Source organism: Dendrobates tinctorius, unplaced genomic scaffold (assembly GCF_039654945.1).
Source record: "Dendrobates tinctorius isolate UK_male_01 unplaced genomic scaffold, ASM3965494v1 ptg000027l, whole genome shotgun sequence".
Classification (NCBI taxonomy): domain Eukaryota; kingdom Metazoa; phylum Chordata; class Amphibia; order Anura; family Dendrobatidae; genus Dendrobates; species Dendrobates tinctorius.
The window spans coordinates 1,140,742-1,159,495 of record NW_027361695.1 but is presented as its reverse complement, the minus strand read 5'-3'; the positions used below and the strand labels follow the sequence as shown (position 1 = coordinate 1,159,495).

The 18,754-nt window shown below is 44.2% G+C and overlaps 1 protein-coding gene across 1 annotated transcript in view; it reads left to right on the top strand.

The window, feature by feature from the left end:
* Positions 1-16,210: 16,210 nt before the first annotated feature.
* LOC141084741 (NUAK family SNF1-like kinase 1) overlaps positions 16,211-18,754 on the top strand; it is a 41,514-nt gene continuing 38,970 nt past the window's right edge. The window contains exon 1 of the mRNA XM_073569631.1: positions 16,211-16,742. Within this exon, the coding sequence (XP_073425732.1) occupies positions 16,482-16,742 (261 nt within the window). The 5' untranslated portion in view covers positions 16,211-16,481. The remainder of the gene's footprint in view (positions 16,743-18,754) is intronic.

The following is an 18,754-nucleotide window of genomic DNA, read 5'->3' as shown; positions in this document are numbered from 1 at the left end:
CAAAGTTGCTTTTTAATATTAAAAACCCTTCCATATTACTAAAAAGTCATCCTTCAGTAATCAATGACGATAACCTCTATTTGATGACCATAAAAGTGTCAAAAGTAGCATCCGACAGGCTATGATTTTTCACTTTATCAATAGGGACCCCAGAGTTCACCCATGGTCATTCATGACGTGACTGCACAGTGTGAATGCACCTTCTAAGAAGCTCCAAATTTTCCCCGATATTATTAAACTCTGTCTTCCATCTGCCACCACTAGAGGGAGCTCTCTGCATACTGTGTTACTATTGAGATCAATGCATGAAGTGTACGCAGTGTGCTCCCCCTAGTGGTGGCTGCAGGAAGACAGAATTTTATCATTCAAATTTTATGCACAGAATTTATGTGAACAATCACTTGAAGAGTTAAATGTACATTTATTGAGAATAAATATATGATAATTGCTGGTCACTGATTATTGATAGTTGATGGTAATACCGCTGTCATGGTTATAGACGTCGATGTGTTCTTACCGCAGCTGCATCGTCATTAAATGAATTAGATGATAAAAGTGGTAAATATTTAATGGCATGTCTGTCCTAGACAATACATAATTAATTAGCGCTAATAACCAGTGACCCTGGGACAGATAATTCATCAGATTGTGAATTTATTAAGGTTTAGGTGGCCGAGGTCTCGCTCCTGTGCACCGATCATTACGATAATGTTATATATTGTAGTGACACAAAGTCACCACCAGGGGCCTATAGGAAGAATTGGCGCAGCTTTACTGTTCCTGGAGAAATCGTCGCTCACTCATCATTTTTATAGGAGGTTTCTGATGACCGACATGAACGTCTCCACTATTTGTTAAAGGGATTGTCCTAGACTTTTATATTGATGGGCATCAATATTAGATCACTGAGAGTGCGACACCAGGAACCTCCAACCGGGTATGATCAGTTGCGGAGCAGAACAGCACAGCTCCACCGACTGTATAGTGGCCACAGCAAGGTACTGCAGATCCAGCCGCATCTGATCATGTGACCTATTCTAAGGATACAAGTACGGGACAACCCCTCTAAGAAAGAAGCTCTGCAGCAGCTGCAGTGTGTATTATAAAGATAGTGTCAAAGCCACTGCAGAACTTTATTATACACCTCAGTTGCTGAAGAACCTCATAATTCTGAATTATGCTGCAGAACCTCATAATACACATCTTAGCTGCTGCAGAACCTCATTGTACACCTCAGCTGCTGCAGAACCTCATAATACATCTCAGCTGCTGCAGAACCTCATAATTCACCTCAGCTGCTGCAGAACCTCATAATACACATCTTAGCTGCTGCAGAACCTCACAATACACATCTCAGCTACTGCAGAACCTCATTGTACACCTCAGCTGCTGCAGAACCTCATAATACACCTCAGCTGCTGCAGAAGCTCATAATACACCTCAGCTGCTGCAGAACCTCATAATACACCTCAGCTGCTGCAGAACCTCAGAATACACCTCAGCTGCTGCAGAAGCTCATAATACACCTCAGCTGCTGCAGAACCTCATAATACACCTCAGCTGCTGCAGAACCTCAGAATACACCTCAGCTGCTGCAGAAGCTCATAATACACCTCAGCTGCTGCAGAACCTCATAATACACCTCAGCTGCTGCAGAACCTCATAATACAACTCAGCTGCTGCAGAACCTCATTGTACACCTCAGCTGCTGCAGAACCTCATAATACACCTCAGCTGCTGCAGAACCTCATAATACACCTCAGCTGCTGCAGAACCTCATAATACACCTCAGCTGCTGCAGAACCTCATAATACAACTCAGCTGCTGCAGAACCTCATAATACAACTCAGCTGCTGCAGAACCTCATAATACACCTCAGCTGCTGCAGAACCTCATAATACACCTCAGCTGCTGCAGAACCTCATAATACACCTCAGCTGCTGCAGAACCTCATAATACAACTCAGCTGCTGCAGAACCTCATAATACACCTCAGCTGCTGCAGAACCTCATAATACACCTCAGCTGCTGCAGAACCTCATAATACACCTCAGCTGCTGCAGAACTTCATAATACAAACAGCTTAATTCCGGTCTCTAAACTTTGCTGTCCTCCAATGCTATAATTTCCAGACGGCGTCCATCCCGCTATATATTACGTGTTAATAACAGCAGGCGGCGCTGCTTCCCGCCCGGCCGCGGGTCTCTGCTGTCAGAGCTGTGGTGTGGTCGATCTCCCTCTTAATACTTTCCTAATGGTGTCGTTTCTCCCCTGAGACGGGCGCAAAACCTAAACATGACATTCCTGGCATTGCTTCGCTATAACCCAAACATATATGGGAGCGTTAGGACAACGGTTTATATAAGTATCGGGACCGGGTGATGGAAACCATTACACCCCGGGGTGATGAATTAAAGTGTTATCAGCCTTGAGTTGGAAACAAGAGCCGGAGACTAGGATCCTGGGTAAATAGTCTGGGGGGCAATTACTTTACATAGAAAGACCCTGCATGGCGGTGCCTGGAGTCCATACAGTCCGGCACTACAGAGCCGTATGGTGGCGGCGTCTTCTCCCACCGCCTCTTCTGCTCTATTCTACTCAAAAACCACAATTTGGGCGTCCATCGTCACCTCTCTGGCGCATTGTCAAGGGCCCACAATGGCCGCTTCTACTCTTCCCATCCCCACGGTCATTTGACATTTGACCATCAGGTGCTTAGCGGCCATTACATGTCTTACACCTATTCCTCCACGCAAAACATCACACTCCACTCACTACATTTTCACTCGGGTGGCCACAAGACCACGGCCCCCCACTGATATGGTGCCCGGGGTCAACTTTTTCCGTCACCATTTTGGACTCAAAGGTTTAAGACGGCACCGACCTTAATGTCAAGCATGATGTCACACAAACCTATTCTGGGTCTATGTGTCCAGTGGGCGGAGTCTTATACAGGAAATGCCGCCGATCACTGATTAGGACCGCCCCCGGGACGCCATAGCTCAGAGTCAGTATTGAATTACATCGATATATGATAAGATATACTGAATATCTTCCCAAAAGGTTCTATATCAAGCTTCTCAAATCCGTCTCCTCTGTAACATGTCGCCTTTAAATAGGAGGCAAGTTCAATATGGCCGACCCCCTTTATATCCAACCCTGGACAACATTAGTCCAAGTGTCTAAGGTTTATGAAGCGCGTAAGAGAGGAGATTGTGGGACAGACAGACCTGGGGACTTCAGAGATGGTCCATTGATTTTAATAGGGACCATATACTCGGGTAAAAGGTTATCCCTACTGGGCGCCCCTTTATTAGTTCACATCGCAGAGTATTCCCACTATAAGACCTATCCTTATTACTGTTCTTCACCGTGGCAGATACATAGTAACACAGATTTATTACAGCAGATTATTGCATCCGTGCTCCATCACCATCACCGAGAGCGGGATCGCAAACGTGAGAATCTGTAAGGTTTCTCAATATGGTTTACAGGGAAACGTCTGACATCCAGATCTGCAGGGAGCGAAACGCTTAGAGAAATGGGACCGTCTGACAACTGAGCACATCTGTCAGCAAACAGATGTCCACATCAAATGGGGAAGCGAGACAATTGGTGGTAAGTGATAGTTGTGTCTGTACATGATGGGGATGTGAGCGAGACATCACTGAGAACAGCACCGAGATAATGGGAAACAGAAAGAGAAGAGACCACCGGGGTCATCTATGGGGTATCATGGAGGAAATCACAGGCGGACGGATATCAGGTGGATAGATAGATAGATAGATAGATAGATAGATAGATAGATATAGAGATAGACAATAGATAAATTATATAGATAGATAGATAGATGATAGATAGATAGATAGACAGATAATAGGGTTATCATAGGACCCATCAGAGAAGCGTCACCTTGCCATGGTTGATGGGCACACATGAATTGGCCAATTTATGCGCTAAGAGCCTTCGCTTATTTTGTGAGTACATCTTTCTGAGGGACAATGTGGTTGGAAGTTGTTATTTCCATTGACACTATATGTCTTGGCATTTACAGTGTGCTGCTGTGCTTTTTTATACATAGAGATATGTTAGATAGATAGATAATTAATAGATAGATAATTAATAGATAAATAGATAGATACAGTAGGTAGATAGATAGATAGATAGATAGATAGATAGATAGATAGATTGATAGGTACATAGATAACAGAGAGATAGATAATTGATAGATAGATAGATAGATAGATAGATAGATAGATGGGGCATAGATGGATAGTTGAATGGATGGATGGATTGACAGATGGATGGAGGGATGGATATATGGATATATGGAGGGATGGATATATGGATATATGGATGGATGGAGGGATTTATAGATCCATGGGTGGAGCGTCCTCATCGCTTCTTTCTTATTCTTCAGCTTCTACATCAATAAATAAATTAACTTTTCGTTGGTAATAACACGTTCCAGAAATCTGGAATTTCTAGATTACGGGGTGTCAAATTTAAGGAATTTATTGGATCACCTTCTTTGCCTACAGTTAATAAAATCAGTGAATATTCGCTGTGCTGCGGAGCGATAGGTAACGATCGTTAATTATTCTAATTACCCCGAGCTGAATGAGCAGGACGGTCGTATGAATGAAGGAGGATTTTGTTCTTATTCACGTAGATCTTCGAGAAGAGGAACTCATGAAAGAGCCACGTGTGGGGAAGTAATCAGGATGAAAGTGAGGCACAGATGGAGAAATCCTTTAAGGGCTATGATGTAGTGCAGCAGGGTGTCTGATATAAAGGGATAGCTCCATCATGGCCTCCTCTGTCACCTAGTAAAATACACAGTGTTCCAAATTATTATGCAAATGATATTTTTCTATGATTTTCCTAAATAGTCGGTACAAATGACGGTCAGTCTTATAAAAGTCATCACCGTTAGAGTATACATCAAATTTTATTGAAGAAACCTCCCAATAATAACAGTATAATCTCCAAAATGAATAAAAACTCAAATTGCACTGTTCCAAATTATTAGGCACAGAAGAATTTCTAAACATTTAATCTGTTTTAAAGAACTGAAAATGCTCATTTGTGGAATTTGCAGCATTAGGAGGTCACATTCACTGAACAAAAAAGCTATTTAACTCCAAAACATCCTAACAGGCCAAGTTACATGTTAACATAGGAACCCTTCTGTGACATCACCTTCACAATTCTTGCATCCATTGAACTTGGGAGTTTTTGGAGAGTTTCTGCTTGGATTTCTTTGCATGAAGTCAGAATAGCCCCCCAGAGCTGCTGTTTTGACGTGAACTGCCTCCCACCCTCCTAGATCTTTTGCTTGATGATACTCCAAAGGTTCTCTATAGGGTTGAGGTCAGGGGAGGATGGTGGCCACACCATGAGTTTATCTCCTTTTATGCCTATAGCAGTCAGTGACTCAGAGGTATTCTTTGCAGCATGAGATGGTGCATTGTCATGCATGAAGAGGATTTTGTTCCTGAAGGCACGTTTCTGCTTTTTATACCATGGAAGACAGCTGTCAGTCAGAAACTCTATATACTTTGCAGAGGTCATTTTCACACCTTCAGGAACCTTAAAGAGCCCTACCAGCTGTTTCCCCATGATTCCGGCCCAAAACATGACTCCTCCACCTCCTTGCTGAAGTCACAGCCTTGTTGGGACATAGTGGCCATCCACCAACCATCCACCAACAATCCATCTGGACCATCCAGGGTTGCTCGACACTCATCAGTAAACAAGACTGTATGAAAAATAGTCTTCATGTAGGTCTGGACCCACTGCTACAATTTCTGCTTGTGAACACTGTTTAGGGGTGGCAGAATAGTAGGTTTATGCACCACAGCAAGCCTTTGAAGGATCCTACACCATGAGGTTCGAGGGACTCCAGAGGCACCAGCAGCTTTAAATATCTGTTTGCTGGTTTGTAATGGCTCTCTTAATCCGATGAACTTGCCTGGCAGAAACCTTCCTCATTCTGCCTTTATCAGCACAAACATGTCTGTGCTCAGAATCAACCACAATCTCTTAACAGTACGATGGTCACGTTTAAATTTTTGGGAAATATCTAATGTTTTTATCTCTTGACCAAGGCATTGCACTATTTGATGCTTTTCAGCAGCAGAGAGATCATTTTTCTTTCCTAAATTCCTTGAAACCTGTGCCCTGCTTAATAATGTGGAACATCATTCTTCCTGGTAAACTAATTATCACAGGAATTTGAGATTGATTTCAGTGATCCAAAGAGCCCTGATACACAATAGCATCTATGAGTTTATTTGAAAAACAAAAAATTACATCTTTATGACACTTAAATCCAATTTGCATAATAGTTTGGAACGCAGTGTACAAGGACATCACTGGAGGAGGAGGTGGGGAGAATTTCATGTCATACCCCTTTTGGCTGGGGAAAGAATTTGGACCTTTGAGCTCGGACAGTCCCTTTGGTGCAATACTATTACAGACCCATGATATTTAGGGGCCCTGTCTGCATTGGTGCCCACAAGCTCCAGGTTACACTAATGATAGCAGAGTTTTGCAGACTTCTTTCCAAGTCTCTGCTCAGGAGATACTTTGTTACTGTTGACCCCGCACTGGATACATTGTCATTGTGACGACCCCAATAAAAGCTTTTGTATCTTTTGCCGCTAATCCCCCAATAATCTCACCGCTGTAATTATAGGATTATTCCGGCAGTTCCGCCCTCCACGTTCCGCAGTCACTTTCCCTAGATCGTGGGTTTACATTCCACAAGTGCTGACGCCGCGGCTCCTTTTAGGATCGTGGGCACATTCTTCGAATTTTGCTTTTACAAGATGAAGCTTTTACCTAGCAAATATGTCTGAAAGAAGAATGCCAATAAGTATACGGGCTACATAAATGTTCAGTGCGGATTCTTGGCGTGTGCATTACATTGTGACACGAGGGTTTGACAGCTGCAGTTAAACATCCAGACTGAAGCGTGTTTAGGCACCATCCTCACCAGATAATGACTGGCCGACTTGTCGAGAAATGTCAGCTGCTGCCAGACCCCTGTAACAGGTCTATGGTTGGAGACTGTGCTGCAAAGCTATTAGAAATGCATTACTACTAATATTCACATTACCCCGAATGCCATCATCTGACGACGTGTAATATATCTTCTAAGGATACGCAGGCAACAGAGTCAGAGTATACCTGTGTATAATCAGCTACGCCATAAGTGGAAACCCTGGTATAAAATACATATTCTAACTCTTCAGTGAATATTTAGTATTATACTCCAGAGCTGCACTCACTATTCTGCTGCTGCAGTCACTGTGTACATATATTACATTACTGATCTTGAGTTACATCCTGTATTATACTCGAGAGCTGCACTCACTATTCTGCTGGTGCAGTCACTGTGTACATACATTACATTACTGATCCTGAGCTACATCCTGTATTATACTCGAGAGCTGCACTCACTATTCTGCTGGTGCAGTCACTGTGTACATACATTACATTACTGATCCTGAGTTATATCCTTTATTATACCCCAGAGCTGTACTTCCTATTCTGCTGGTGGAGTCACTGTGTACATACATTACATTACTGATCCTGAGTTACATCCTGTATTATACCCCAGAGCTGCACTCACTATTCTGCTGGTGCAGTCACTGTGTACATACATTACATTACTGATCCGGAGTTATATCCTTTATTATACCCCAGAGCTGCACTCACTATTCTGCTGGTGCAGTCACTGTGTACATACATTACATTACTGATCCTGAGTTATATCCTTTATTATACCCCAGAGCTGCACTCACTATTCTGCTGGTGCAGTCACTGTGTACATACATTACATTACTGATCCGGAGTTATATCCTTTATTATACCCCAGAGCTGCACTCACTATTCTGCTGGTGCAGTCACTGTGTACATACATTACATTACTGATCCTGAGTTACATCCTGTATTATACTCCAAAGCTGCACTCACTATTCTGCTGGTGCAGTCACTGTGTACATACATTACATTACTGACCCTGAGTTACATCCTGTATTATCCGCCAGAGCTGCACTCACTATTCTGCTGGTGGAGTCACTGTGTACATACATTACATTACTGATCTGGAGTTATATCCTGTATTATACTCCAGAGCTGCACTCACTATTCTGCTGGTGCAGTCACTGTGTACATACATTACATTACTGATCTGGAGTTATATCCTTTATTATACCCGGGAGCGGCACTCACTATTCTGCTGGTTCAGATGGATGGTGTAAGACAGCACCAATGAGATGCAGGTAACAGCATATACAGCAGCCAATGGCGAGGGGCAGAGGAATATGGCAGCAGCCTAATCCTATAATGAGTTCCCAGAAATGACACAAAAACGGTTGCAAGTGGTCTCCCCTTGGGGAGATCTCAAGGCAACCTTTATAGTCTTGTGACATTTTTTTCATAGTACATTCTTTGCATCTATCAAGGAGGTATGAAACCATTGTCAGCGCTCTGAGGGCCTCTCTCCTCTGTAGACCTGTTAGGATCACTGATAACTGACCACTGGGGACTCAATAAGGGACACTCATCCATTAGCCAATGCAAAGAACAGGAGTGCAAAGAGCGTCTCTTTCATTGGAGGACCAGACACATCCAAGCATTGCACAGAGAACCATTGATTTCACATGTAATTCCTCATTTCTCCAGTGGGGTTGCTGCAGGCAAACTGAACACTTACATATCTACAGATCACAGCTGATCGCTGGTGATCCCAGCAACAGGACACCTCATTATAAGGGGGAACCTAGTAAAAAAATAGAAACAGTCATAACAACAAGGGTTCTTGTGGAAGATAATGTGATGAAGAATTTGAATTAGGTGGTAAAAAGCATTTTGAAAAATTCCGATAATTCTGAAAAGAACATCTTTCCGGTTTTATTATTAAAAGATGATGACCTCAAATTCGGGGGAAAGGAGTGTGGCCTGTGTGTGGGAATGAAGGCAGATAGGACATGGTGTGATGCTATGCACTCAGGAGTAAAGTATGTTGTTATGATGCGCCACCGAGGAACATTTCCTCAAGTACAAAACACAAGCAGTCGCGATTCCCCCCCTGAGCAAATCCACCATTTATTCTAGTGACGAGAAGGAAAACAAAATAAGACAAAGAAGGATCTGGCCGGGTCCCATGTCGCCCCCTAGGGGAGCACCGGCATGTGTTCGGCAGATGCTATTATACTTCTTTAACTTGCAGCAATACCCGGCAAATCGTTCAGAGGACGAAGGAACAGATGGTTCTGTGTGAAATTCTGCAAATGCTCCATTATTTCCAATAAAAAAATAAAAAAAAATTCTTTTGCACCAGAATTTATTGTAAGAGAGAAAAAAGCAGCAATATCACAATATTAAAAGGATTGCTTGGTTTGTAAAACTCCAGTTACCCTCTACCTAGTTCTTCCCCCAATTATAGAAGTTTGGGGGGGGAGAAGGGGACCCTCATCTAACAGCCAAAGTAGAGAGCTGCTGCAAAGAAAGAACATGACTCAGCAAACCCATATCCCACATAACAAACAGCCCATTGATTTCAAAGTGTAATACTCCATTTCCCCTGCGGGGGTGCTGTAGGGAATTTGAGCACTTGCTGCAGTTGATCGGTAAATGATCTATTAGCAAAACTCTCTGTATTCAGATATTTTGGACCTTTCTAACCTAAAATGATCACCGAAATTGAGTATCTGATTGCTTTTCCCATGCATGAGTACATACATGAATGAGAGCATAAGCTTCTTGGGCAGAATTTTGCCAGTTGGTATGTAATATGCGGTCAGCAATCTGAAGGGATCTACTTATTAGAAGCGTCTATTGACAGAGACCCTTCTAACCCCTTTCTGGAACCACCAATGATTTGTGGGAGAAACCAGGCAATAAGTGTTCAATTCTACTACAGTGCCACCCCAGGTAAAAAAAAGTATTACACATTACTTATTCAAATGACTAGGTTTGTAGTGTAATGCCGGACAGGACAGGTCCTCCAGATCGAGGGACGCTCTTTATAAAAGCTCTTCGTTGTGACCAAAAGACTGATAGACCCTCCGAAAAGAGTATAGTTCAATGTTTTGAGGGGATTTTTTTTAACTAGGAAACCCCTTTAAGGTTTATGACCTTATGAACACTATTAATTTATGGGTCAGTGTTCTTCACCAAAAACCTGATGGTTAACTATGTTCACTTCTCTGGTTCTGCTGAGGTCAACTTCTCACCATTGGGTTTTTACGGTGATATAAGATGAGTCCACCAGAACCTCGAGGGTCCAAAAATGGAGGCGTGGACCCCAAAATGTGCAGATTCCTTCCCTGATAATCAAAGTTCACCCTTTCATCCTTCTATAGTACTATTATTTGGAATGCCCCCCCTTCCAATAAGTAAACCCCCTCTGTCCCTGAATACAACACAGTAGTAATTATCCCAGCGGGACTCCAGGAATGTTGATATGGACCAAAAAAATTCCCCAAATAATGCAACCCCAGGTAGGAACGCAAAGAGCAATGGCTGTGGCGTAAGTTGCGTAGCTAAAAAAAAATCTTAGGCGTTCCAAAAAGTTTTTGGACGGGCAAGGACAGGCCTCCTTAATGCATTCATCCCGCGCAGCGTGCCCTTGATGTGCCTTGAGTTCTGGCAGGAGCAGCTGTCTGCCACCACCACAATGGGCACTTTCTTCTGCAGTGAGAGCAGCCTTTGGAATTTGTTCCTGGCCCCCAGGGCTGTAGACAAAGTTTTGCACCCAGCTGTGTGACTCAATAGGTGCCTCTCTCTCCCCTCACCCTGACTCACCTTTTATCCCTGTGGCCTACAGCTGTCCTGACAGGTAGACAGAGGTCATTAAGGATATTAGGTATTTGTGGCCGGGGATCAGCTCCAGATAAATCACAGAATTATCCATGACATTAACGAAAATTAATTTCCTGCTCGAGACCTAAATACGGTAGTTGTGATCACTGAGCACTTTGTTAATAAAGGCGGAGAATTTTGAGTAAAAATTTTACTGGTAGGAAAACAAATGAGGTAAGGTAAGATATACCTTTAGGCATTAGGAAACTGCTTAAATAGCAATTACTTAACAAGTAGATAGAATTGTGAACTGCTCAATTTGTAGGCTTTAGGGGGGGTAGGACTCAGTCTGACCAATGTTCATCCGAGTGTAAGCATAATATAATCCGATTCTCTAACATGAGAAAATCGGAGCAAACTAAGGAGACGATGGAGAACAGAATTTCACCATCTTCTCCATTGTGTCAGTTCATGGAGATCGGACTACACCGAAATGTCATCAGAGTATAGTCTAATGTTTTATGTTTTCAACAGATTTGCATGGCCAAGTGCGGTCCGTTAATCAGATCAAACTCTGGCATGCAGCGATTTTTTACTCGAACAGTCTCTGGGAAAAATCAGACATGTGCGTGGCCCCATAGACTAACAGTGGTCCAGGTGCGAACCCATAGTACTTCAGACATGTCTCCACAATTTTCCGTGGATTGGTCAGTCCACAAAAATCATGGATATGTGAATGGCCCCATTGACTATCGCAGGTACAAGTGGTATCTGTCAAAACCACGGATAGCACTTGTATGAGGACATCAGACGTCTGAATGAGGTCTTATGTTGTGGGGAAAAAGGAATCGGGCATGTTGACTTGCATCATGGCCCAACTGAGTGTTCATTTATTAAGGCCCCCTATACAAAAAAAAGGATTAGATAAAAGTTGTCTGAACCATCCGGTTTTGGTGGGATCAGGTGACCATACAATGTCCATGGTGGTCTCTCGATTCTCCCTCAACAGATTTTGTTAGGGGGGGGAGAACGATCCACGTAGTTGGAATATCATGGGCCAATCCTTTTGTTTGGTGCAGCGATGAGCCGCCACCAGAGGAGTCTGCCATTGGATCTTTCATGGAGAACACAGGAGCCGTCGACTCGGGAAGTCGGGAGAAAGAGACAGCTATCTAACGTGTGGGATCAGTTTATTGACGACTATATCTGACTTTACAGAGCAGACAGAGATATTTTAAGGGGGTTGTCTGGTGAAAACAAGTTATCACCTATCCATGAGACTGGTCATAAGTTGTTGATTGGTGAAGGTCCAACTTCTGGGACTTGCACCGATTGGCAGAAGGGGGCACATTTATCCACCACCACTCCACGCGGGGCACAGGAGGACACTGGTGTAACCTGGATCCTCGGTGCTGGGTGCATAGAGACTGGTGAGACCCAATACTGTCCCTGGTCAGGAGATCTAAGGCTACGGCTTAGCTACTACTCTGTAGGAACTTTTTGCCAATTTGCCATTTTTGAGTTTTTTTACAGTGTATTTTGGGATGGGATGTGGGGGTTGCAGATGACTTCATCTTTATCATTTCTGGTTTTATCCAAAATCTGTCTTCCAACTCATCGTCCTCTGACACATCTCCGGATTCCGAAATCCATATATTGTGCAATCCGCAGCTCAGGTCAGGTCTGATCCATGTTGTGTATGACTAAGAGGAACATTGCATCAAACAGGAGACTCACAGAGGTTATTTGTGACCCAGACATAGTTGTCCTGAGGATGACGGCATGTGACTACATGTACAGGTCATGAGTGGAGATCCCCACCGCATAGTGCACATTGAGATCCTACCGGCCATTATTGATGGGATTCGTTTCACTGTTTCCTCTGTCATAACATTATCAGAATTATATCTCATAAGTGTGGAGGGGAAATTTAGTATTACATGATGTTCCAACAGACTACAAGGACAATCCACCAGAGTCCATATTGGGTTTGTGTTCTACGATTCAAGTACGGACTGCAATGTACGGACCGGCTCGGGCTTCAAATATGCCTATGAGGCTGCTGCTTTCGGGTCAGGAGTCCGGTGGTAAGTCCATACATTTCAGTCTGTACTTGGACCATGAAACATACATGCATACAGAGAGGCTCCCAGTCCGAGCTCATGTAGGGGTCCCACGCCTGGACGCCCTCTATGCCATCCATATGCCCTAATCGGTCAGTGGCAGAGGGGCATTTGGCCACGTAGTAATGATGGCTGCCCCTGCTCCATCTACGCTTTAGCCCCTGTTTGCAGGCAAACTCTCACTTGACCTTGGTACATGTATTATGGATCCACGTTGAAAGGGGCTCTACTTTACCTCCCCAAAAGTAAAAGTAGGCGCAAGGGTTTTTCATGACATATTCATGCAGAGCACAAAGGAAAAAATTACGTGCAGTATGGAGACACCAGTTGGCAGCACAAAAATAGTTCACGCGAAAGGGATCGGTCCTATCATTGACAAAAATGGGCATTTTATTATCATTTTATCATGGTAAATCTTTCGTAACTTTGTGATGCTGCTGCACAAGGTCCAAGCTTTGTCCCATGTATAGACCGTTAAAGGGAATCTATCAATAGGAGCAACCCTTCTAAGCCGACTATATGGGTATGTAGGCCATAGAAAGTTGAATACAATGATACCTTGATATCTGTGACCTGACGTATTATTCCAGAGTTATTCAGTTTTTCTTAATATGTAAATCAGCTGTTAGGATCTATAGGGCCGGACACAGATCTCTCCCCCCCCCCAGAATCTGCCTTCAGAGATTTTTTTAAATATAAGGGGTGTTACCAGAGTGAGACATGTTGATCAGGAGAGCAGACTGTCAGTCATCACATGACTCACACTGGTAATGACCTCTTTCATTTATAATAAGCTCTGGAGGCAGATTCTAAGATCTATATTCAGCCCATAGATCTTAACAGCTCATGTACATATTAAGAAGAAAGTAGATTTCTCTGGAATAAGACATCGGGTCAAAGATATAAAGGTGTTATTTTATTCAACTTTCTATGACCTGTGTGTCCATATAGACGGCTTAGGGTTCATCCTGATGAAAGATTCCGTTTAAAGAAATGCTTCCAACAGGTGGCGCTATACAGTTCAAGTCCTCCTCTTTGAAGAGGCAATTTGCAGTTTAATAAAATAAGAAGTTTAATGTATTGGTGGGTAGTTAAAGTTATTGTCAGTTTAAAGGGGCACGCACATATTGTACATTTATGACATGTAAATAGGATGTAACATAAATATACCGTATTTTTCGGATTATAAGACGCAATTTTTTTCTCCCAAATTTGGGGGGAAAATGGGGGAATGTATTATAATGCGTATATACCTTACCGATACCGTTGCTGCAGGTCGCAGGCTGTGATGAGGAGACGTCAGGCCGAGCTGTGAGCGGTCCTACGGGGGTGTCCGGCGCTGCGTTGGTGTCCGCCGGGCACCCATAGCAACACCGGAGACACCCGCAGCAGCACCGGGCAGCACTACCGGACACCCCCGCAGCACCGGACACCCGCAGCGGTGCGCCACACATCAGAACGCCCCCTCATCCCAGCCTGCAGCATCACCCCACTCCTGGCTCCTCCAGCAGCGACCCTGGGACCGCGCTTCACCGCAGCCACCACCCCCAGTAAGCAATAAGACGCATGGATTATAAGAAGCACCAGCATTTTATTTTTAAAAAATCGTATTTTTCTCCTCAAAATTGGGGATGCGTCTTATAATCCAGAGCGTCTTATAATCCGAAAAATACGATATATTAGATTCAGGTTGCACCTATGAAACCCACATATATCAAGTGAACATGGTCTCATTACATGTAGCTGTCAGTGGAGACGTGGTCATAATTCCCATACAAATGAACAGGAAATCAGACCGCTAAAAGTAGAAAACGTCAGGAACCCGTTCTTAAGAAACATGCAGTGCCACTGGTGGAACCCATACTTGTTGTGTAAATGCCATAAATGCACAAGATGAGAATACCCCTTTAATTTTTAATGGTCAACTATGTCTTAAAATATGCCAACATTATCCTCATTACCACTACTACCAGGAGCCAACGTCATTTAATGTAAATTTCAACATTAAAACTGAATACTAGCAATGAGCGAACCCAAACTTAAAAGTTTGGGGTTGGTACCAGATAGTCCGGTTCTAAATGGCGAACACGAACTTCTCCTGGTAGTCCGTTGCAATGTTCGGCATTCAGGGGGCAGTCCGTTGCAGAGAGGAGAGAGAGAATTTCAAGCCCCATAGTTCGGGTCCCCATACACTTCAATGGTGATCAGGTTCAAGTACGGATACCTGAACAAAATTTTGGACTAAAGATCGGGTCAGGTACCAGATCCTGAACTTCCACTGGTCCGCTCATCCCTACTGATCACCTATCCAAACGAAAAGTGATAACTTGCGGATTGTGGGGGTCCCCACCCATTTCGAGGACAGGGCTCTGAAATGGTGCGAAGAGGCGGTTGTGCAGTCAGATTCCCAAGTCATCAGCTATTGTTTTGAGAGGAGATAAATTTTAATATATGGATAGCATGGTGGCTCAGTGGTTAGCACTGCAGCCTTGCAACGCTGGAGTCCTGGGTTCGATTCCCACCAAGGACAACATCTGCAAGTAGTCTGTATGTTCTCCCCGTGTTTGCGTGGGTTTCCTCCAGGTACTCCGGTTTCTTCCCACATTCCAAAGACATACTGATAGGGATTCTAGATTGTGAGCTCCATCTGGGACAGTGATGACAATGTGTGCAAACTGTAAAGCGCTGCGGACTATGTTAGCGCTATAGAAAAATAAAAAGATTATTATTATAAGTGCTTCATTGCCCCCAGATCTTGATACCTGAGGGAGCCCAAAGCTGCCCCCGGTACATAAGAAGATGCCAATCATTATATACCGCTACCTTATGGACTGTGAGCCCTCGCGGGCAGGGTCCTCTCTCATCCTGTACCAGTCGTGACTTAGATTACTGTACTTGTATGTATTATGTATACTCCTCCTCACATGTAGAGCACCATGGAATAAATGGCGCTATAATAATAAATAATAATATGGCACCTGGCAGGTATCGCATTGGGGCCGCCAGTGAGCACTAGGGGTAGCCCTATAATGTTCCCACTAATATCTGCAGTTTTAATATTCTAACACAATATTATTATAGAATTATTACTTACACCACAATATAATATACACCAGACAGCACAACCCCCAGCGGCAGCAGGTAGAAGATGTAATTGTCACATCAGTCATCCGGCTGGGAGGAGACCTCACCCACTTCCCAAATGTGTCTCCTCCCAGCCATACTATGAGAATGTAAGACCGGTCTCCCTGCTCAGTGCTCAGTCTGCTGCTCATACACCACAGGATCCAGAGGAGAATGATAGCAGCAGCTGAGGGCTCAGAGAAGGGAAGGGGTGCAGCTTCAGTTTAGGTAACCCCCCCAGATCCTGACAAAGAGTTTGCAACTTTAGAAAGTTTTGCAAACAAGTTAGTTGCAACTTTCGCACCCGGATTAAAATTCTGTAATTTTCTGCTAATTTATTGGGAATTGTTTAACGATATTTATTTAGTGATTTTAGGATGCCCGTTTAGGAAATTATTCTGAAAATATACAGGCGGACAAGATGACGGGGGTGACCGGAGAGGACAACGCAAGGGATGGGGTCAGGTTGGATGACATAGGGCGTAGAAGAGAAGAGGAGAGGTCCCCTTGTTGGGACAGGTGTGACCCCCGTGGGGTGTCGGGCTCCGCTCCCGGGTCAGGGGCCGTGATGAAATACCATCACAAGCGCAGTATCAAACACCGCTACCAGCTGTTGGAGACGCTCGGAAGAGGAACATATGGAAAAGTGAAGAAGGGGATGGATAAGAGCACCGGCATGATGGTAAGTGATGGGCACCGGAATCATTTCCGTATTATATTGGTGTTTCCCATGTAGCAGAGCTGGATTTGTCGTTACACACATACGTTTGAATCATTACGTGTCCCTGATGTTTCCCGTCAAAGGATTTACCCAAAGATAAGCGGCGTCAGATATATATGGCCGCCGCTTATCCTCATCTTTTTATTTTGGGGGATCGGGGGAATCTGGGTGATCTTATGTCTATGGCCCGGACGGCAGGGGTAGTAGTGCGAGGTTTGGCTAATGATTGAGTCGTAGTGATCAGATTAATTCTCCAAGGTCTGACATTGTCGTGCAGGTGATGGATGTCGTCTATGGGTGATCACATGTTGGGGCGTTCATCTAATGGGGGGTGCAGGGATATGTCTATGACCAGGGGGCGCTCATTGCGGGGGCGAACGTCATTTACACATAAATGTTAATCTTTATCGCTGGGTTTGCAGTCCCTGGAGGTCTCTGCTGCATACAGACACGGTCGGATAATGACCGAATTCTGGCTTTTTCATTATTTCAACCAATTATGTCACGCAGCAAATGCCATATTTTATGTGAATTGGAGCCGTTGCCCATAGCAACCAATTTGGTCACCGCTTTCGTTTTTCAGTTGAAATCTGATTGGGCCTAATGTACATTAACAAATGTCTACAGCAACCAACGTGCCTTATGGAGGAAAACTATAGGAAATAAGGACAGGACATGTTGTCAATAGCAACCAATCAGAGCACCGCTTTCATTTTCAGACCAGAATGAAAACTGAAATCTGATTGGATCTGATAAAAAATAATTTCCATGTTGTCCATAACAACCAATCAGAGCATCGCTTTCATTTTCGGACCAGAATGAAAACTGTAATATGATTGGGTCTAATATTCCTTATCAAATAGCCATGTGGTCCGTATTGACCAATCAGAACACTGTTTTAATTTTCAGGCCGGAATACAAACAGGGATCTGATTGGTTGCTATGGACGACAGTTCTTTGTTTACACACTTAAGGCTCAATGGGCAGAATTACTAAGTAATAGAAATGTACAGTAATTGACGCCAATATGGCAAAATCCGCGCCGAGGGCCAGGATTATTATGTCTGCTGGATATATTGGCAGTTTTGTGTAGTAAAATGCGGCAATTTGCTTTCAAAATTCTTTTGGCCCAAAATATCAGTGTGGTGTATGGCAGCCAACCGGTTTAACACGTCTCGCTAGTCACCACGGGCGCCATTTTGAAAGCTCTGGCGCCATTTGTACCAAGTGGAGACCGCTCCGTGTTCTTTTCACGTCACCTTTTTGCTCACTTTTGGCGCACTACTTAGTGTGTGAGCTACACGGTAACTTTGGCCGTGGCACAGGAGGCTGATACCTCGCAGCATAATGCGGGTGATTGGGGGTCGCATTGTAAAGGAACTGTGGCCGAGACTAGCAAGGCGCAAAAAGTCCAGCTGGTTCTGACGCTGCGACTTGCTTATATCGTGGTGCCTGGCTGCAGATCTCATGGCACCCCCTTTCACCTGCATCACGCTCCGATGTAGCGGTGGCACGGAACCAACGTTCTCTGTGCAAAGTGTTCGACCGCAGTTACTGTGCAGCCCCAGCGTTTAGTAGTTGGCCGTGATTTGAAAGAACATGGCTGCTTCCTTCCATCGCCACATCTGTCCATAGGTCGTGCCTTGTATATTTACTCCGTTAGATGGGTTGTCCTGGACTCTAACACTGATGGCCTGTCCTTAGCATAGGTTGTCAATGACTGATTGGTGCGGATGTGATACCCTGCACCGCCACTGATCAGCTGTTCTCAGTGTCAGCGGCGGACAGAACTGCTGAATTGCGAGCTGCACAGCTCTGACTACCGTATAGTGGCCGCGGCCGGGTACTACACATCCGCCCCCTATTCAAATCTATAGAGGCGGATGTGCATTACCCGGCCACGACCATTATTCCGTCGGCGGAGGTGTGCTGTGCAACACGTCACAGCTGGCCAACACCAGGAACCACTGATC